Genomic DNA, 21,949 nt, shown 5'->3' on the forward strand with positions numbered 1-21,949 from the left:
AGAATACATGTTACTAGGATTCAAAGACTAGCACCAGAAACAGAAAGGATACCCAAAATAGATAAATCACATATTGTGAAAGACAGATACGATGTCCCAAATGAAGAGAATGTAGGTAGGCAGGCAGGAAGGAAAGGAGATAATAATGGGCTGGAGAAGGAATGCAGACACAGAAGAGGTTATAGAAAGAGATGTGGCAGAGGAAACAATGGAAGATGACAGGGAAAGTGAGTTGATAGAAGAGATACCCAACTTCAAAAAGGGAAATAGAGTTTGGGCTATAAACAATGATACAGGATAAGTAGAAGAATTGACTATATCAAGTCTTGCAGGAAAAAGATCATGCAAATCATGGGCTGATTCATACAATGTACAGACTCAGTCAGGTGATAAGGGAAGGGTTAACTTAATGGAGTAGTATAGTCAAGTAGAAAAAATTGAAGAAGTGTTGCTAGGATTTGAAAATAAGTGTAATTGATTTGAAGCTAAAGAAGAACTACAAAGCTGGAGAGAAAACAAGGCATATGAGGAGGTAAATGACGTTGGACAAAAAGGTATATCTACAAGATTGATAGTAACTGAAAAGGTAAAAGTGGGAGAAAAGGATATGTAATGCAAGATTGGTAGCCAGAGGTTTTGAAGATGAGATAGCAGAGATGTCTGAAGGGAAAAAGACACTCCTACATGCAGTGCTGAAATTTAAAAATTTTGTTTGACAATAAAATTGAAAGACTGGAATTGTTATACATTAGATGTAAAAACTGCATATTTAAAAAGTGATGGAATACAAAGAGAAGTATATTTAAAACCACCTGGTTGGGGAGACTTGGGTTTTATGTAAAAAAATGGGAGTGCTAGTTCTTCAGGTCATCAGTGGATGTGGAGAACCCCCTTGGGCTAGTGTCAAAATGTACGAGCAACCCTAGCAAACTTGATTCATTTAGATTTAGTTAGTAGCAGTTAGACAGGTTTAGGTCACTATTCAAAAACTGAAAAAGGGCAAAAATTTGCAACTTTAATCTCTTACAAAAACATTAGGACTACAATACATAAATTGAAAAACAATCACTCCTGTAACTGGGACCTGGTTCCAGTGATTAGTTTTGATAGTAAATTCCTGTGAGCCTTGCTCTTTGTTTAATGAATGCTGACTGTATGAAGTATTTGTTGCTGTTGAAAGATTCTCTTATACCACCCGAGCTGCTTTTTGGAGGTAGCTGCTGAGGTTAGAGAGAGCAATACGTGTAATTCTTCCCGGTTGATCTATGGATGTGGGGTGTTTATATCTTCTGCCCCTTACTGAATCAAAAGTAATTCTAATCCAGACAACCATGAGAGTATTCAGGGTCCTCGTGAGGAGAGAATGTTCTATTACATTTTTAGCTTTTGTTGATATGAATATAAAGGTAAGGGGTAAGAGTTATTGAAAGGGAGCACCTTCCTGCAATAAGGTTTAAATAATTTAGCAGAGCTGAACAGACACGCTCTTGATATAGAGTTGAATTATGAGTAGAATTCACTCAAATGATTTTAAATTGAAGGGGTCAGTGCTCATGTAATTTATAGTTGATATTTAGAAACCATTTTGCCTGAAGAATTTTAGCAATCTTGCCACGACAGAACTTAGAAGCAAGGTATTAGAATGAACTAACTTCTTGATAGATATAAAATATCTGATACAATAAATTTTTTTTTGCATGATTTACATTGTTACTGTTGTATTAGAATAAAGAGAAAATACCATTCATTACATGAACATTTTTGGCTCGGGTAGACTTTCAGGCTTTCACTAAATACAGATTCATTTTATTCTTTTATATTTACAGAGGGTCAAACAGCTTGAACAGCAGCTGAAAGGAGAGACCACAACTTCAGATGGGGATGCAGACACAGTGCACACAAGAGATCATTCTGTCTCAGTTATATCAAACACATCTTTCGTAAGTGCATCATATTGTCAGTTTAAGGTGTTTTGACCCTTTGGGATTGAGGGTGTAATACATCATGTGCTGAAAACTCCCATAACCATTGCACACTCACTACCACAGAACATTATTGTGCTTGCTCCGTCGCATTTTCACTCCCGTCTTATTTCCAAATTATACACTGTTTTTAATTGTAACTTACCCAGTAAATAAATTCAGTGGAGCCTCGGTTTTCGTACACAATCTGTTCCAGAACCGCCCACAAAATCCGAAACAAACAAAAACTGAAACAATAATTCCCATAAGGAATAATATTAATACAATTAATGCATTCCAGACTCCCAAAATATTAACAAAAAATACATTTTAGAAGGAATAAACAGTTTTACATACAGAAAACTATGAGAAATAAATATAAATTACTAATGAAATGAATAAATGAAAATGTAACATCACTCTTACCTTCATGGAAAATACTTGTTAGCGTATGGAGGACGGAGAGGAGGGGAGTGGGAGGAGGAGAGGTTATTGCTTGGAAGGAGAATCTCCTTCCAGAAGGACTTCAGGTATCAAGGACCTATCTGGGGTTACTTCTCTGTTTTTTACTGGCACTATCTGAGGTTACTTCCCCTCTTCATTTTTTATTTTTTATGGCACTAGGACAGCTTGAGAGTTACTGGACACTATCACACAAAACTGTCCACAGACATTTGTTTCTGGCGTGTCTTTAAAATTTGCCTAAAGTTAAACGCGACATTGTCATTAAACATGTTGGAGACACAGATTACAACTTCTTTGTTGGGATGATAATTCTCCACAAAATGTTTTACATCACTCCACTTTTCAAACATGTCCTTAATTCCTGAAGGAGGCACATTATGTATGCCCATTCGTTTTCTGAATTTTTCAAACCAGCTTCTGCTGGCCTTAAATTCACTAACAACAGCACTTGTAGGCATTTTTTCACTGAGATCGGCAAGCAACTTCCTCCAACACTTTGCAACATGTTCTTTCTCAAATTCTATAGTGTTTCTTGCCTTTCTTACAGAAGGCTAGCACTTGGAACCTTTTTTGGCCCAATGATGGCTTATTTAGTCTGGGCGATTGGTACAAAATTCAGTTAGAATTGTTCAGTTAATGAAAAAAGTATGGAATTTGGCACATGATACTTGAGCCCATACTGAATATTTTCCAAGGTGGAGCCATTGGATGCAGTTTCTTAGCAACAGTTGATAAGCAACTTATTGACCCTCGCAATGAGCCATTTAAGCATATCTATTATGAAAGGATGATGCTGTGTGTTTTAGCATCACAATTATCTGAAGATATATTTTAAAGCCACTATAAGTGACAGAAGAAAAAACAGCATTTGCGTGTTGCTAGGCAATGGATAAACCATCCTAATTGCGTATTTATATCTTAATTGCTTATTTGTTATTGATGTTTCTGCATAACGCTGCATAAAAGCTTGCAGAGGAGAAATGTTTTGGTATATTATAATCTTTAAAGATTGTCATAACTATTATTTGACAATACAATAATACGTATATTAAATTTAGTTTCCTTAGTTAACTATTTAGCATAGCAAAGGCTCATGGAACCATGGAAAATAATTTCTGCACATGGGGTAGATGCATTAAATTCAAACACTTTTCTTATCAATAGCCGGTGAAGAATTAGCGAATATATCATAAAGAAATAGTGTTGCTCTGCAATTCATTCATTGAAGCAATCAGCTATTTTTGGTCACATGGATTGTCTCAACAGTATACATACATTCTCACCATGAACAGTTTTAAGTGATTCACATATTTTCAGGCATTGTCACAGTCTCCTGAACATGTGCAATAACCAGTAGTGCATTTTAGGTGGGCTCGCACACATTTGCAGTTTCTACACCTGCTCCTACATTTACACTTCAGCAGCTCCGGGCAGGATGCACTTGCTTCCAGTAAGATTTTTCGCAGGTGCCTCCAAAGGGAAGGGCAACTGGTGATATGGCATGGTAGTACGTCCCCAATAGTGCCCACCTTCCAATGCTGCCCTCCTGATATGTTGCTGTAAGGCAGCCTTGGTGGGAGGAAGGGCTGACATCTGATGCCCTTTCTGCATGAATAGAAGCTTTCTGACTTTGTTGATGGAGGTACATATATGTTGCTGTCCTGTCATGTAGAAGGATAGTGAAGTACTCTAGGTAAGCCTCAGTCTCTTCAGATATTTGTTCTGGAGCACTGTGCAGCTCATAGAGGGCTTCAGTGAGTTCGTCAGGTGCCTCCCTCACTTTCCATGCATTTTTTTTTTTGACAATTTGGGCAAAGTGGGCCACAGTGTCGCAGCCTGTGAAGGCGTGGTAGACTGGAAGTACTGAGGATTTTTGTGGACCAAGGGAGGCACTTATCTCGTGAGCTGGGATGTTGTAAAAGTTTTTTGCCACTTCCAAATGCAATCCAGAAGTCAATGCTTCCTAGCTGTACCGTCGCTACTGCTAGTACAACCACATCAGTAGCAGTGAAATATTAAAATACACTGTTATAAGCATTTTAGTTTAAGGGGTACTGGGTATTTGGCAGTTATAAGCCAAATATAAGCATTTTTAGAGGGGATTTTTGCATTTCTGTGGCAGGTTCTGGAACATATACCCGCGTAAAAGTCGGGGAGCACTGTACTGTACAAAAAAGATATGTAGTGCTCTTTCACCACCAATGAGCGCCTCATTCAAAAAGATCCTCTCTTCTTTTTGCTATACAGGATCATAATGTTCCTTTTCTTACTGCTACAGTGCAGAGTGTAGCCTTGGAGTTACAGAAAAAGGTTAAGCAAGATCGTCTTATCCATTTTGCCAGGCGCCCCTAGGGAGTCGGGACGTAACCCGATGATTCTGTTTTCCAGGAATGTCTCAGCTCTGTAACAATGGTCCTTTAGAGGCAGTAGATCAAGGGGCCAATCTCTGCAGTAATCCCTGTTCAAGCTACCCTTCCAAGACCTCCCTAGTTCCTCTTCCACCAAGTGAGGAGACAGTCCTCCATGTACCAGTTGAACCCTGGCTCCTCCATTTTTGGCAAATATGGGAAGCAAAGAAAGCAGAGCTATGGATCTTAGAAGTTTTCAGAGAGCGATTCTCAATTCCTTTCCTGCATGTTGTGTCGACTTCCATTCTGTTGACAGCCTGCTGCGTAAGCTCGTAGAGCTTTTCAGCCCTCTTACCAGAGGTAGACTCGATGATCCAGAAGGAGGCCATAGGAGTTTGTGAAAGACACCTCTTCTGTGGGATTTTACAATAGCCTTTTTGTCCTTCCCAAGTTATCCAGGGGTTAGAGACTTGCCTTGTTTGCCCCTTCAAGGAGTCTACATCTTCCTCCTTTTTGTGGTCATACCGTCCCTATAGCATGTACATCAGATTCCTTGCCATAGTCCGACCAGTTAAACCTCCTCCCCTCATGCCCTTCATCACAATCATGGAGGGACTATATTATGTTCAGACTATCTCCAAGTTACGTAGCCTGCTTATCCCATTTGTACCTGCATCATGGTTCGTGAACCTGGTCAGTTGTGGGTGGATCCTACAGGATACTTCCCCCTCACTGTCTGCTTGGACAACCTCACTTCAAGGTCTTCTGAGGTAGTCTGATTTTCACCAGACTCACTCCAGACTGTACAGAGGATTATCAATCAAGAGGCCTTTCCTTACATATTGCAGAGACCTTTACCAATATTGTAAGTGAATCCTCTCACTCCATCTTCCAGACTGGGCGATCAACTTTTGAAACTAGTTTCTTGGGCCCTATGTTTCCTATGTAAGACATCTGTGTCACTTTTGCAACAGACAGTTCATTTGCATCCCTTTCTTTTCCTTTTAAGTTCTTAACATGCCCAAGCAAGGAAAAAGAACATAATTTGCTCATCTTCCCTGGGATTTTAGTTAAGGCCTGGGACTGGCCCAAGACCTGGATCCGTGTCTTTTGGAGGTGCCAGACTTCACCCGAGCTCTTAGCTAGTCTAGCACTCTGCTTTTCTGGTACCAGTTTTTGCTCTGAGGGTCCAATAGTGCTCTGACTGAAGAGAATAGATTTTCCATTCTATTTGAATGTTCAGGTTCGAATGCCATCCAGAAACTGTTTTAGCAAGAGCTAGTCTTTCTGATAGGAGCTCTGGACGACACTACATTCTAGTTCTCTGCCTGGCTAGATGGTCTGGTATTTCTTTAAAACCAGCATTCCAAACCAGTTTTAACCCAAGATGTTATGGCAAATATGGCTCTCATCCTCGGATTAAAACATCTTGCCATTTATACTAATGGACTTTATCTTCGGAGAAACTCAGATTTTAGAGAAGCATTCGCCTCCTTTTACCAAAAGCAACCTCACTTCAAGAGATACTGAGGAAGTCTGATTTTCACTAGAATCACTCCAGACTGTACGGAGGTTTATTATTTAAGAGGTCTTTCCATATGTGTTGCGGAGACCTTTACAAGTCTTGTAAGTGAATTCTTCTCATGCCATCTTCCAGAGTGGGAGATTGACTTTCTGAAACTAGTTTCTTGGGCCTGTCCCTTACGCAACAGAGACATAGTTCATTTACATCCCTTTTTCTTCTTTTCCTTTGAAGTTCTTAACACACCCAAGCAAGGAAAAAGAACAAGAACAAATTTCTACAACCTGCATTCGCTACAGCTGGCACCACCCTTTTCAATTGGATCTGTGTCAGTTCTGCCATGAGCAGTTTCTAGATCCAAGTTCCCTAATAAATATTTGTCGTTTAACTGAATATATGATTTGTCAGATTAGTCAAATTATTGACAAGTGCTTTCTGTATAGTAAGCAGTATACCACCAAAACTATCTAAGGCAGATCTGTGAAAACTGATTAGTTTTTAGGGGTCATGCTTATTTTTCAGTTATGTTTGTGCATGTTATGTAAGTAATTTCATTATTTTAATATCTCTTATCTTACACTGTTCTGTTATCTTTAAGTCATTACTTTTTGTATCCAGAATCAGCTGTCTTGGATGTTTAGAGGCCATAAGCACTAAGCAGATTATACATATGTTGTTGCTGATAGTTTAGATTCCAAATCATTCAGTAACTTGAGTGATGAGCCAGTAAATTTGTGAAAAATTCTGGAACACTTTAATGTTAATTCCTCTTCGTACATATATCTTTTTTTATATCGGTGTCTATTGTCTGAAAGTAGATATTACTCACTGTAATTTTTTTTTTAATTATGCAACTATGCAGACAAGCATTACTTAATTGGAAATGCTCCTAACCTCAGTTTTACTGTAATTTATTGAACAGTTTTACTATAATTTATTGAACATTTTACTATATTACTAGTAGTTGATGATGTAGATATACTGTAGATGTGTCAACACCAGTGGTGGACGTAAATTGTTAGTCTATTTTGTTTGCATTATTGCAGGTTGGTGAAGTACAGAGTTCAGATGGTATTCCAGATGAGAGAGAGAAAGATATACGCAACCATTTCACTAGTCGCTGTTCTCACCTTTATATGAAATTAACGTCAGCTGTAAGTCAGGCATCTCTCTATCAGAATGAGGTACGTACGTACAGCTACATATTTGTCCATGGTCACGTGATACTCATTAAGTAGAATTTTATAAATGCTGTGTCCAGGAAATACTGCGCTGATATCAGTGACTGCTCCAGCCAGCTAAGTCCTCTAATGTATGAAATATGAATACATATACTATTAAGAAATAGTTTCTCCATGAATGTGAATTTTTTTATGGATATGAACTTTTCTGGGCTCAGCCTGTGTCGCTCTGTGAAATACTTCCTTTAGTGGATATTTTTAAGGTAAAATATTGCTATAATTACCAGAGAAAAAACTAAAATAGCAATGCCAGAATAGACTGACTCGCTCACCTTTAATAAAGGTGTCGGTATGGTATCTGGGGCGAGTGGAAACCACTACCAGAGGTCCCTTGCCATTTAGGTTCTCATTTCCTCAATATCCCTCGTCTACAGAGGAGCCGATGCAAGGCCCCGCTACTCGCCACTACTACGACTAGCGCCTTTGTTTTCATTCCTTTCGATAGCACCGCTCACACCACATGCGTTTTTTCCTTGTGCTGTGTTTTTCGCTCGTTTGGATTTTCTTTCATCATCAACATGGACCTTCAAGCTTCTGCATCCAAGTTAAATACTGCGTTTAATGTTTGGGATCATTTTGAGATGGTTTTTGACATTTTATGCCAAATTATCTTAGGTTATATGTGCGAGCGGTAACATGTGCATTGCCGGTCCCGCGCCGCCTTCTTGGCTCATCAGCCGCGTGATGATTCCCTGCTTTCTTGCACCAATTGGTCTCCCATACTAATTGGTCTCGATTGCACTTCAGCAGTACTCTATATATATTTATTTTAAGATGCATTTGCCATGTTGTGTTGAGTGTTTTAGTCCGTTCACAGGGGATAGCCTACTTCCGAACCGCATGCTTTCGGTCGTGGCGCTCGCTTTCCTTTCTTGCATGGAGGTTGTCATATCAACCCTTGTTTATCAGTTTGTTTATCAGTAAGATAGAATCTATTGTCTTGTTTGCCTTACGAAGGACCCTAGTTCCTTCGTAGCACTCCGTCCTTGAGCCACCCTGGCCGCTTGCCCCTCGATCATTCATTACAGCATCTAGGCTAACCCGCTCTGAGAGTCTAGGCTAGCATTTCCTTCATTGGATTTTACTTAACTTAGTTTCTCAAGGACCTTCTCTCTCTCTCCCTCCCCTTTTATTTCGCTCCTCCCCCCGTGTTAGGACAGGATATTTATGTTATGTGTTCTCCCAATAGCTGGCACTTAGTTGGCCTAGGCCTTCTTAGATCGACTGGCCTCTCACACTGCGTGACTGTTCACCCGGCTGAGAGTGTCCCCAGCCGATCGCGTACAAGCCACCCTGCTACCGACCCCTCCCAGCTCTCCCCACCTCCCCCCCTTCGCTCACCCACTTTGGTGGAGTGACGACTCGCTCCCATCCGAGTCTCCTGGGGGGGGGGGGGGGGGGGGGGGGGGGGGGGGGGGAAGGGATTCACTGGGAGGCACATTCGGTGAACAGGCCTGCCGTACTCTGCCGCGCTGTTAGTGGGAAGGGGGGGGGGGGGGGGGGGGGTACCTCGCTCAACCGAGCCATGGTTGGCCACCAGGCGCGGGAGAGTGGGACACCCCTCCACCCACTAGGTAGCGTATCCATCTCACTATCTAGGAAGCCCACCCTTCCCCATCCCGCTTCGGCGGCCTCAGGACTCTGGCACACGCCGGACCTGACCTCGGGATAGCGTTGCTTCATTAGATATGTGAAGGCTCCGACCTATCTTTGGGATTTCGTTGCATGCATATTTTATTACATGAAATCCACCTTCTATTATATGTTCCTTACCCGGCGGAGTAACTCCGCCAGGTACTTTACCATTCCACCCTGTTACGACTCTTTCTTCACCCTGTGTCTGACTTGGTTTATCCCTCACTCCAGCATATGGAGGACAGCTTGAATCCACTTAATCGGTCAGATTTTATAGCTCTGGTGTCGCCGGAGCTACAGTGGAATCTCTTAGTTCCCATTATCTGCCTAGGGTGTTCCTATAAGCATACACGGGGCGCCGGAGCTAGTAGTAACAGAGTGATATGTTATCTTGCATGATATATGCTGACACCGGAGTTACTCCGGCAGCATTAGCATACCTCACACAACCACGGACCTAATCCAAAAGGTTGTTGATGATACTCATGTATCATTTGACTTACAGGTTACCTGTTGTCTGGAGGATGGGTGCAACGCCGTTCTCCAGGAACCCTGTGGGCACGTGGTCTGCCGGGCCCATGCCGGCTGTGCAGTTCGCATGGAGGACTACGTAGTTTGGCACCATGAGAACTGTACCATCTGCTACGCTTTGGTCAACGAAGCCTCCTCCGGGGTATGTAACACTCCGGCCTCTTCATAATGATACAATGAGGATCAATATACTGTAATGTACACTTTGATACTAGGTTAAGTCTATTTCTAGTGTTAAGTATTAATAATAGCCCTGCTTACAGGGAGCGCAAGCAGTCCGGGAAGCCGCCTTATCCACCCTGTAGGTATGGGTTGGCGGTTTTGGGCGCAACTCTGCCAAGGGCCAACCTTACATCCTGGCCCAGGACATGGCCAATCTTCCCAGGGGTGAAGAAGGGATCTGTGGTGGATCCGGAAGTGGCCGCTCCTCTGATCGCCAGGATCCAGGAGGCAGTTGCAGCTCTTACGGAGGAAGGCATCGCAGAAGGAGTAGCGGGGGAAGTAGCAGCCCTCGACCTGGACCGCGAGCCCATGGCTATAGACGACATGGGCAACGGTAAGAATGGTAGCGAGGCAGGTGTACTAGGGGCTCAAGGGTTTTCCTTGAGTCCACCTTTGTCTTCTTCTCCTTCTACTACTACTTCCTTCCAGGGGTTCGCCGATAGACCGCAGTCGGTTAGACCGAAGTCCTTGTCGGCAATCCCTAAAATTAAAAGTAAGAAAGACTTCAAGTCTAAGCAGAAGTCCCTGCCGAAGAGGTCAGGAACCAAGCTTGCCACTACGCCACTGGCTCATAATCCCGGGGCAGTCAAGCCAAAAGTCACTCTCCCACCAAAGGGATCGAGGACCAAGGTTCCCAAGGAGAAGGCTCAGCCTTCCTCCTTTGACCCTGATACTTTCTCGGACAATATCATGCAGCGGATGGGCAACATGGTTGGGGACTTGGTCCAGACCAAGTTCCAGGAAATGCTGACCCAGCTGTCAACTACGCTGGAAGCTTCGGGACAAACTATCCAATCCTTGTCGGAGAGGATAGTAGCCCAGGAGAACAGGGTGTCCGGTCTCCGAGAAAGTATGGCAGCAGGGCAAGCACAGCCCGGCCAGGCAACTCAGGCTTTGCTGATGCCGAACTCATCCAACCTCCCTCCGTTCAAACCTAACAAACCCATTGAGGGTTGTGGAACTCGAAGGCTAGAGGACTTCGAGTTCCACCCTGAGGGACTCCAACCCCCTTTCTTTGGCTATGTCCGTCTAACGGATGCCGCCATGAGCAGGGAGGATAAAGTCCCGAAGGAAACAGTAATCCTCCCCCAGGACAAGCTCAACAAGCTTGGCGCTGGAATCTTGATGAATGGGAATGTGTAAATATGAAAGTTACTGCATTCAAGAGCCCATTTACAATGTTCACAGTAAATGAGGACACTCTGTTGCCATTCATCTCAAAGGTGACAGAGGCAACAGCCCAGGCAGTCCTGAAAGACTAGCCTATGCCTCAGCTTCGGGAGACGGAACCGACTTCCCTTCTGCTCCCCGGTTCAGAGGAGTTCTACTCTGATGCTCCTGCCACTTTTTCAGTAGGCAAACTCAAGCCGGACTGCGGTAACACGCTGTTCAGGGAGAGGTTGCCTAGACTGTCAGATGCCCTAATTCAAGCGGAATACGATGCTAGGATGAGGCTCAGCAGGTCCCTCAGTTCGCTAACGATGACCGAAATGGCATCTCTTATCTATGGACAAAAGACGCTATTTAAATTCGTGACTAAGTCACTACTGCATACAATGCAGTGTGACTTGTATGATTTTATGGTAGCGCGGCGTAACTGTCGGAAACATGTTCTGGCGGAAGCTACTATATGCCATGAACCGAACAAATTGATCGCCTCATCCATATGGGGCACGGACCTCTTCCCCGCCACCGCTGTGAATAAGGTTCTGTTCGAAGCGGCTAGGGTAAACCAGAGTCTGAAGATTCGTTGGGGACTCGTGCCCAAACGCAAGCCCGAGTCTACTGGCTCAAATCCCAAATCAAAAAAGAGACCTAGGAAGTTCCAGCCCTTCCAGGCTCCCCAACAGACTCTAATGCAGGCGGTTCTGGTACCCCAAGTACCTCAACCGTCAACATCCAAGGCACAGCCGCAACAGCAGTTTGTGCTGTTGACCCAACCAGCACAAGCCTAGGCTTCGACCTCTTTTGCAGTTTCTCCGGCCTTTAATGCGACCTATGAATCGCAGTCCTTTCAACCGTTCAATAGGTTCGCTAGAGGCAGCAGAGCTAGGGGTCCCTCCTGTCACCGGGGCGCCGGAAGAGCCACCAACCGGGGCAAGGGCTTTTGGGGAGGACGAGGTGGTCGCCCGTCAGCAAGCCAGTGAGAATCCCCAGGTAGGAGGGAGGCTGTACCTCTACCGACATCGGTGGGGGTTCAGCAATTGGGCACAGAGCATTGTGACCAAAGGTCGGGTGGAGTTGGCTTCAAGGTCCTCCTCCATCCAATACCTTTTACCAAAAACCAACAGCGGAGTTTGTAGAGTATACCCAAGAACTTCTTCAAAAGAGGGTTGTATCAAGAGTCAGAAACTTAAAGTTTCAAGGGCGCTTGTTCAGCGTGCCAAAAAAAGACTCAAACAAATTAAGAATAATTCTAGACTTGTCCCATCTAAACTCATTCATTCATTGCGACAAGTTTCGAATGCTGACCATTTCACAGGTGCGGACCTTACTTCCCCGTGGGGCCGTCACCACCTCTATAGATCTTACAGATGCCTACTATCGTGTCCTAATAGCAAGACACTTCCGTCCATTCCTTGGCTTCAAACTAGGAAAGAAGGCTTACTCCTTCAGAGTAATGCCATTCGGGCTCAACATAGCGCCCAGAATATTCACCAAGTTGGCGGAAACAGTAGTACAGGAGTTGAGAACTCGGGGAATAATGTTAGTAGCCTATCTGGACGATTGGCTCGTATGGGCCACAACTGTCGAAGAATGCCACAAGGCGACGGTGAAGGTAATTCAGTTTCTGGAACATTTAGGATTCCAAATAAACAAAACCAAGTCTCGGCTAACACCGGAGTCACGTTTCCAGTGGCTAGGAATCCAATGGGACTTGAACTCTCATACTCTATTAATTCCGCCATTGAAGAGAAGAGAAATAGCCAAAGCCACAAGGCAATTTCTCAAAAACAAGCAGACGTCCCAGAGGAACCAGGAAAGAATCTTAGGATCACTCATATTTGCATCAGTAACGGACGTTCTACTGAAAGCCAAACTAAAGGATATAAACCGGGTTTGGCGCTCAAAAGCAAACCGATGATCCCGGGACAAAATGGCTCCCATTCCCGCGATCTTACGCAAGAGACTCCGCCCTTGGACGGAAATCAAGAATCTGTCAAAGACAATACCCTTACAGTTTCCTCCGCCGGCCCTAGTAATCCACGCAGACGCCTCTCTAAGCGGCTGGGGCGGGTACTCACAGTGCAAAAAGGTACAGGGAACCTGGCCTCTAACATTCCGCCAGCTACACATCAATGTACTGGAAGCTATGGCAGTGTTTCTCACCCTGAAAAGGCTACGACCAGCCAAGAAGTCTCATATCAAGTTGGTATTGGACAGTGCGGTAGTAGTCCACTGCATAAACAGGGGTGGCTCCAAATCGAGCCACGTGAACCATGTCATGATAGCCATATTTGCCTTAGCAGACAAGAACAAATGGCACCTGTCACCTAGCAGGAGTCAGGAACTTGGTGGCAGACGCCCTATCACGATCCGTCCCGCTAGAATTGGAGTGGATATTGGACAAGGAGTCATTCAGATGGATCTGTCAACAGGTACCAGGACTTCAGGTGGATCTCTTTGCCACAGAGTCAAACCACAGACTTCCTTGTTATGTGGCTCCCAGCCTGGACCCTCTGGCCTATGCCACGGACGCTATGGCTATAGATTGGAATGTATGGAAGAGAATTTACATTTTTCCTCCAGTGAATCTGCTTCTGAAAGTCCTGAACAAGCTCAGGACATTCAAGGGTCACATTGCACTAGTAGCCCCCAATTGGCCCAAGAGCAATTGGTTCCCTCTACTATTGGAATTAGGACTCCAGCCTCAACGGATTCCCAATCCCAAACTGACGCAGTTGGTTCAAACGCGGACTGTGTCCGCTTCCTCAGGAATTCAGAAAGCCCTAACTTTATGGACTTTATGAAGTTTGCAGCTCAGAAAGATGCTAACATAGATCCTCAGAACATCGTGTTCTTAGAATCTGACAAGCGAGAATCGACCTTGCGTCAATATGACTCAGCAGTTAAGAAACTAGCTATATTTTTAAAGGACTCAGATGCACAAACCATGTCCACGAATCTGGCTATAACCTTTTTCAGAACCTTGTTCGAGAAAGGTCTAGCAGCTAGTACAATTACTACTACCAAATCAGCTCTTAAGAAGATCTTCCAATTTGGTTTCAATATAGATATAACAGATTCGTACTTTTCATCCATTCCAAAAGCTTGTGCAAGACTCAGACCATCTGAGAGACCCAGGACGGTCTTATGGTTTTTAAACGATGTCCTTAAATTGGCTTCTGACACTGATAATGACTCATGTAACTATATAACCCTCTTAAGGAAAACATTATTCCTAATAAGTTTAGCCTCAGGTGCCAGAATTTCTGAACTGTCGGCCCTCTCTAGGGAATCAGATCATATTGAATTTCTCCCTACAGGAGAACTACTTCTATCACCAGATCGTCAATTTCTAGCTAAAAATAAGGACCCACAAGATAGATGGGCCCCATGGAAGACTGTCCCACTTCCTCAGGATCCATCCCTATGTCCAGTTAATTCTCTAAGAGCATATTTAAACAGGACTGCCCTGATATTTTCAGGCCCCTTGTTCATTAGGGAAAAAGGCGGAACTATTTCCCTAAAAGGGATTAGACAACAAATTTTGTATTTCATAAAACAAGCTAACCCAGAATCCTTTCCGAGGGCACACGATGTTAGGGCAGTAGCCACCTCCATTAATTATTTTCAACATATGAATTTTGACGATCTTAAGAAGTACACAGGCTGGAAATCTCCGACAGTATTTAAGCGCCACTACTTGAAGTCTTTAGAGGCCCTTAAATTTCCAGCAGTGGCAGCCGGACATTGCATAATTAATAATAAGTAGTTATATAGCCTATATCTCTCTTACATTCCTCTCTCTCCTACCTGCCTCACTAGCATTCTTGCCGTAGCTCGGTCGATACCGGGTTCATAATTTACCTTGGATAGCACTTTCTGTATATATGTATCATTTGTATTGTATATATATAATTGTATCTGGGTCTAATTTCCATTGTGATGGTTTGTTACTACTATGAGATTCAGGGCCTCTGTAACACGGTTTTTTCGCAATAACTTTTTATCTATGCATTTCATAAATATAACGCGTATTCAGAATACATATTATATCTACACATAAATTTTGACTGTATTCTGCATTACGTAGGTTGAATAAATTTGGTACTTATAATGTAAAAGTGACCTTTTTTGAAGACGGGCCAACTTACTCAGAGAAAAGGTTTCGAACGCACTCGTTACGTAACTTATGACAGCATTTCTTCCCTCTTTCTCAATGGATGATTGGCTATACGTAACGAAGGCTAAACCTCTGGCAACAATGACATACAAATTTAAATACAAGCAAAGCAGTACACCCTTATGAACTCTGGAACCTCTCCACTGATAATTGTCATAATGAACAAACCAACAAAATATGTTATTAAATACAAAAACACTTCGATTATTAGTCAACTCCCAAAATAGGTTTCCTAAGAAAGTACAGTCTACTTAATAGGTCACAATCAGATTGACAAAATGTAGGGAATAGCTGGTAATTTTCAAAAACATAGTAGACAAGCTTGATTTGAAAACTACTATATCCAATGCCAAGTAATTTTTATTTATTGGCTATCTACCTATTTATTGAAAAAAAAAAAACCAGCCGGTACCGTATATTGGCTTTAAACCTTCACCAATAATTATCGTCAGAATGATGACTTCATGAGGCTCCACCCACTTTCGCCTCGTTATAATTCAGGATAACACTGAAGGCTACCATGGGCACTGTTGGACTAGAAAATTTAACATCTGTCTATAAAAACTAATTTCTCGAGTAGTTGTAAGAAGTGCTAAATGATCCTCAAGGATCCCAGCAGTTGGCCTAAACGTTTAATTCATGTATATTACTGCTATACTGTTGCGGCACTACTGCTACAGTAGTATTACTACGCTAGCACTGATACCCCACCCACATCTATGTATCGTTCCGCCATTCATAAAGTCTTTGGGTTTCAGAGCCGATGGAGTTTCTGCCTGGTGGATGGGCGGGGCAACATTTCGTCAAATTACCTTGCTTACGTAATGAATGTTTTTCGACTCTTGGCTCGTAATCATTGGCCATGGCATCGGCTAGACCATTTTTACTCTATAAAAATTAAAACTATCGGGTTTAGGTTATTGATAATGCTGACAAAATTTGTGTGTGGTTGTAAAATATACATATGTCAACTTTCAGCTACATCCGATGCTTTGACAAGGAGCAGTCCAAAAAACCGTGTTACAGAGACCCTGAATCTCATAGTAGTGTGTGTTATTTGGATCTCCGTGGGTTATTTAACCCCACTGTGTAGATAAGTTAGTTTTAAGGATCATTGAAACTCTAGAACACTTGTATTTTGTTGTTTATTGTGATCTATTATTACTTACATTATAGTATTTAACTCTAATTGAGTTTTAATTCACCTGTAATTTTTGACTATCTACATTTTTCCAAGCTGGTGGAGCCAATTCTCTGGCACTATTTCACGGAGCGACACAGGCTGAGCCCAGAAAAGGGATTTTGACGAAGGAAAAATCTATTTCTGGTCAAGGACCTGTGTCGCCCAGTGAAATCCCACCTGACTTTTCTTTCCACACCCCCTTTTGGCCCAGCTTGGGTACTATCTACAGGAATGAAAACAAAGGCACTAGTCATAGTAGTGGCGGGTAGCGGGGCCTTGCATCGGCTCCTCTGTAGACGAGGGATATTGAGGAAGGGAGAACCTAAATGGCAAGGGACCTCTGGTAGTGGTTTCCACTCGCCCCAGATACCATACCGACACCTTTATTAAAGGTGAGCGAGCCAGTCTATTCTGACATTACTATTTTAGTTTTTTCTCTGGTAATTTTAGCAATATTTTACCTTAGAAATATCCACTAAAGGAAGTACGTATTTCACTGGGCGACACAGGTCCTTGCCCAGAAATAGATTTTTCCTTCATCAAAATCCCTTATTTAAACCAACATCTAGTGGTTGTAGCAAAGAGGTCAAACCACTGGTATAACTCCCATTTCAGTATTAATTTTTGCTAATCTGGCTTTAGTATTCTCTGTTATGTGACTACGAAACATATTCCAAATCAATAGACTTCTATCATTTTCATGAATATGAACAAATACCCCAGTGGGAAACTAATTTAGGCATTGTTTTCCTCTTGAAAATTACCATGGGCTTCAGTTTTGTTCCATCTGCCATGCATAATAAAACTATGTACAGTGAATCTTGTCTTGTCATGGCCTGTACCTCGCACTTGCACTGTCTTTGTACCTTTTACATCTACAGTTCTGCTACCAATCATATAAAAATTTAAAGGAGTTTCATCCATATTATCGATACATAATAGAGGAAATTTATATTTTTTCCTCTTTTAAAATTCTGCTTGTGTTTTCCCTCAAATGAGCCTGTTTATGCCATAGAAGGACCAATGGTCAAGGAATATTCCAACATAATAATAAAATACCGGCACGTCGTTGTTTTAACAACCCAATCAAAACATTAACTTGAGTGGCAGTTTGTATATACATATATACGTAGGCTGTTATGCAGCGTTAGTTAGTGCTTTGTTTGTTTACATTACACTCAAGTAACGTATCTTTTGTTTCGTCATTTCTAATCATATTTGCCGGTATTCATCTTTTATATATTACACAGATTTGTTAATATACCGAGTATATTACCTGTAATTTCATATGGTAAGTAGAGCAACTGTAATAACATTCAGGTTATTTTATATGATACGTTTTACCCTGTTGCTTATATTGAGCGTATTGTTGGCCTCACATATGTACCGTAATAACATTCAGGTTATTTTATATGATACATTTTACCCTGCAGCTTATTTTGAGCGTACGGTTGGCGTCACATTTTATAGGTCGACTAATATACCTGATATTAGTTAAAATCATAAAAATTTACTCAAGTTGGGGGGTCGATTTATCTTCCGGTCGATTTATACGCTGAAATATACGATATTCTAATTTGATTTTTTCAAGCTTTTTTTTTTATATTTTAGGAGATTTTGATGAGTTATGGATAAAGTTCAGTCTTGCCAAAAAAAAAAAAAAAAAAAAGCTCTAGGCTAAATATCAGCTCTGCTAGCTCTGTTCGAATAAACCTTTGCTGTACAATTTTTGACTGCTCACTGAGGGTTAGCACTCATGGTAACGAAAAATGTAAGCGGTGGGGCAAAAAGAGTTGATGAGTGGATGACAGTTTCTTCTTAAAGTCAGCAAGTCTACAGGCAGTCTCCAGGTTATGACAGGTTCGGCTTACAACGTTCAGAGGTTGAGGCGCTTTTCAATTATATTCATCAGCAATTATTTCCAGGGTTATGACGCCTACAACACTCATCTGGCAGAAGAAATATGACACCATAAAAATCAAAATAATCAAAATTTGAAGGTTTTTTTGATGAAAAATGCAATAAGAATGCAGTTTACATAGTTTTTAATGCACCCAAAGCATTGAAAGTAAGGTTTTCTTAGGATTTTTTATGATGTTCCGGCTTACAACAATTATCGGATTACATCGCGTCTCAAGAACAGAACCCCCGTTGTAACCCGGGGACTGCCTGTACTTTGTAAGTCACATTTTAAGGTGAACTTTTAAAAATGTCTGCCAAGGGTAGTGCAGTAATGAATGTAGTTTGGTGAAAGAGCTGGGCTAATGCAGTGAGAATGAATAATAAATAGTGTCATTCATGCTATTGATGTTCACCAAGATTACTAAATGGGGTGCATTGGGGAGGTTATACATAATACTAATAAGTAAGGTGCAGGGTCCAGATGCTTGGACAATTGAAATACAGGCAGTCCTGTTATTGGCGGACTTTGTTAATGGCGATCCGGTTTCATGGGGTTTGTCTAGCGCCGTAAAATCAGCTATTCATGGCACTGTTACACGCAGAGTTGAGGTTATTGGCGCCTTATCAGTACCATTGACCACCATAAATTGCTAAGTATCAGTTAATGGCAGTTTTTGATTATCAGTACATACCCCGCTGTGAATGGAACCCCCACCAATAACCATAGACCTGCTGTAATGTGGCTATCCGGTGGAATGTTGCAAAGAAAAAATGGTAATTGAATTGTAATATCCAGAAAATTGTGAAGAATTGTTCTAATTTAAGACCTGGACTTGGTTGGAACTCAAACAGAAATTTTACAAGACTGAAATGCTTAGATAGCACTCGTTCGTGTTGAACCAGATGAATGGAAAATGTGATTTAAAATCATTATTGACAATTGAGAAACAAATCCACAGTTATGTATATGTACATATATTTGAAGGTAAATCTGTGCAGAAAGTGTTTAGGAAACAGTTTGATCCCCCTGTTCAATTAAAAAGGGGAATCTAACAGTTTTCTCTTAAAACTTTTTGTACAGATTTATCTTTCAATATATGCATGTACGTATAGTTAACTGTGGATTTGTTTCTCCATTTCAAGACTCATGCTACTATGAGTATTTTTAATTATTGACAATGTTATTTTCAGCTATTTATCAGTTGATTCAAGCTGCTTAATATTTTCTCAGCTCGGTGAAAACTCCAACTAATCAGCAGGGGAAATACTAATGGCCAAATTTGAGTCTGTATTAGCTACTTCCTATATCTGTAGCTGTTTGAGTGTCTTGTGAATAATTTTTTACATGAACAAGAACGTTTTTTGGTTTACAAAAACCATTCCACCCCTGATTGATGGCAGGTTCAGTTAAATAAGAAGTGTCTGTTATGATGATATCTTCCAATAGGGCTGCCTTGCTTGTTAGTCAAGTACTACAACTGTAAGGCATATTGAAGTGTGATCTTGGTTTCATCACCAGAATCATAGTGTGTGTTACAGTCAAAAACATTAAAAGTAAAAAGTAAAAAAAATAGACTGATACAAGGTCTCTCTTTAATCTTTGTGATATCTGTGAAAAGAAATTATGTAGTAAAGTAATATTATAGTTGGTTTGATAGTATATATTATGATGATGTTCCAAGTTTTGTTCTTTTTCAGTGCGAATCGTTAATGAAGCGTTTAGTCGTGAGTGAGGAAAACCAGACTTCTACCGAGGTGGAAGTGGATAAACAGCGAGAAAATGTCAGTTATCTTAAGGAGACTTTGCAGACTACTTCTAGGCAAGTTTTTTACCCAACATCTTGCAAAATGAATGATTTTTGTGTATAGAAAATGGGTTGTACAGTGGACTCCCACTTTATTGTGTTTCACTGTATCGCAGATTTTTGTGGACCACATCTTTCACTTTTATGTGGGAACTTTCATCAACTCACAAATTTTTCTGTGGACCATATCTCTTAAAATTATCACAATGTAATTAACTTTTTCATATTAAATTAGGGAGTGAACTGCTAAAATAGGCAGCTATAATCATTTTAGTTTATGAGGTCCAGGGTATTTGGCAGTTATAAGTAGTTATAATTATGTTTAGAGGTGATTTTTTCATTTCATCTGTGGGTTCTGGAACCTATCCCTACAAAAAAGTTGGGATGCACTGTAAATCTCAACAACTAAACTGCATTACGTATTGTGAACAGTTGTATTACCATTTATTCATTACAGATGTTTCAGACTTGGGAACCAAAACAGATACCACTATTATATCCTGCATTGTCCTTGTCCACAACAATCATGTTTGGTATTTTCTGTTTCAGAAATTATGAAGAGCAGATCTCTACTATGTCTGAACATTTAGCAGATTTGAATGAGAGAATAGCAAGCCAGACAGAATATATTGAACAACTCAAATATGAAATTAAGGTAATTTCCTGTCATGATTGTTTTAACTCTTCTTTTTCTAATATTGCTCTAGGTTAAGTCATTAAATGGACTTCTGAGGTCTATCTTCATGAATAATGTTTTGTATGGAACATGCTCATTGCATCTTTTTTTCATGTTTTCATGCCTACATTAATTTTTTCTATATTCAGAAAGATTGGGACGCTACAAATCATTAGAAATAACAGTGTCTCATTTTATTAATAAGAACTACAAGTCATAACATTTTGGAGGTCTGTACAGGTTATCGGTGCTATCCAAAAATTGGCAATTTATTATGGCACCAATAACCTGATTTTGGTGCCAATGACTGGTTGATACCATCTCTGTTAGGTATGTCATGGTGTCAGTACTCCATTATTTTATCAGCGATGATAACCAGAAATCAGCGCTTTTCAGCACCAAAAATCGCTATGGCACTAGACAAGCCCTATAAAGCCAGATTGCCAATAACCAAGGCTGCTGATGACCGGGGACTGCCTGTAATGATAATTTGAAAATATTATGAAACTTGTATATCATTCATTAAGGTCATGCAATTGATAAGAGTAATGAATTCTAACCAATGACATTTTTACAAGAAACCTTCAAGGAGATATGAAAAAGTTGCCTGCCTGCAAAGCATAAGCTATGAAAGGCAGTCCTTGTGTTATGACAAAGATCCGGTCTTGGGGCAGCGACTTAAGTTGGATCTTAATATGTACATAATTATAATACTAATATCTTGGGAGTAGACCCTCTTTTAAACAAGTCATGTTGAAAAGGATTGCTGCATCAGCTCCATTAATTTTGTATAGAGTCTTCTCTATTTTCCTTATTAAGGATTTCTCAATGTTGCTGAAACTGGCAAGCAATGTGCCAAAGGGGATCGTCAAATCCAGTGTAGTCATATTGAATGATCTTTGTTACTGCTATATACATATATTACTGTTACAAGTTCTCTCTCTCTCTCTCTCTCTCTCTCTCTCTCTCTCTCTCTCTCTCTCTCTCTCTCTGACGTTTCGCCCAGATCTGCCAGGGCATGGTCACAGCGATGGTTGCTGGAGGACTGAATCTTAGTGGTGAGTCCTTCGCTATATATCATGGTCGTGCGGGCGCTCACGGATGCTCCTGC

General features: G+C 41.3%; 2 protein-coding genes across 2 annotated transcripts in view; one reads left to right on the plus strand and one right to left on the minus strand.

Annotated features, from left to right (window-relative positions):
• Positions 1 to 21,949, minus strand: part of LOC135205204 (protein phosphatase 1 regulatory subunit 21-like) — a 123,896-nt gene that overhangs the window by 17,178 nt on the left and 84,769 nt on the right. The window lies entirely within an intron of this gene.
• LOC135205171 (uncharacterized) lies at positions 146 to 21,014 on the plus strand. Its single transcript, XM_064235534.1, has 8 exons — positions 146 to 227; positions 486 to 586; positions 1,326 to 1,406; positions 1,800 to 1,940; positions 7,343 to 7,480; positions 20,056 to 20,177; positions 20,712 to 20,817; positions 20,988 to 21,014. The coding sequence occupies exons 1-8, from the start codon at positions 146 to 148 to the stop codon at positions 21,012 to 21,014; spliced, it is 798 nt and encodes a 265-aa protein (XP_064091604.1).

This window comes from Macrobrachium nipponense, chromosome 49 (genome assembly GCF_015104395.2).
Source record: "Macrobrachium nipponense isolate FS-2020 chromosome 49, ASM1510439v2, whole genome shotgun sequence".
Lineage (NCBI taxonomy): Eukaryota > Metazoa > Arthropoda > Malacostraca > Decapoda > Palaemonidae > Macrobrachium > Macrobrachium nipponense.

What these genes read in the sequence shown, in the direction of transcription:
- LOC135205171 (XM_064235534.1), top strand. Translation starts at nt 146, where the DNA reads ATGGGCTGGAGAAGGAATGCAGACACAGAAGAGGTTATAGAAAGAGAT. An exon ending in AATGGAAGATGACAGGGAAA is followed by an intron (nt 228 to 485) that starts GTGAGTTGATAG and finishes ATTGATTTGAAG; the next exon opens with CTAAAGAAGAACTACAAAGC. An exon ending in CATCTCTCTATCAGAATGAG is followed by an intron (nt 7,481 to 20,055) that starts GTACGTACGTAC and finishes GTTCTTTTTCAG; the next exon opens with TGCGAATCGTTAATGAAGCG.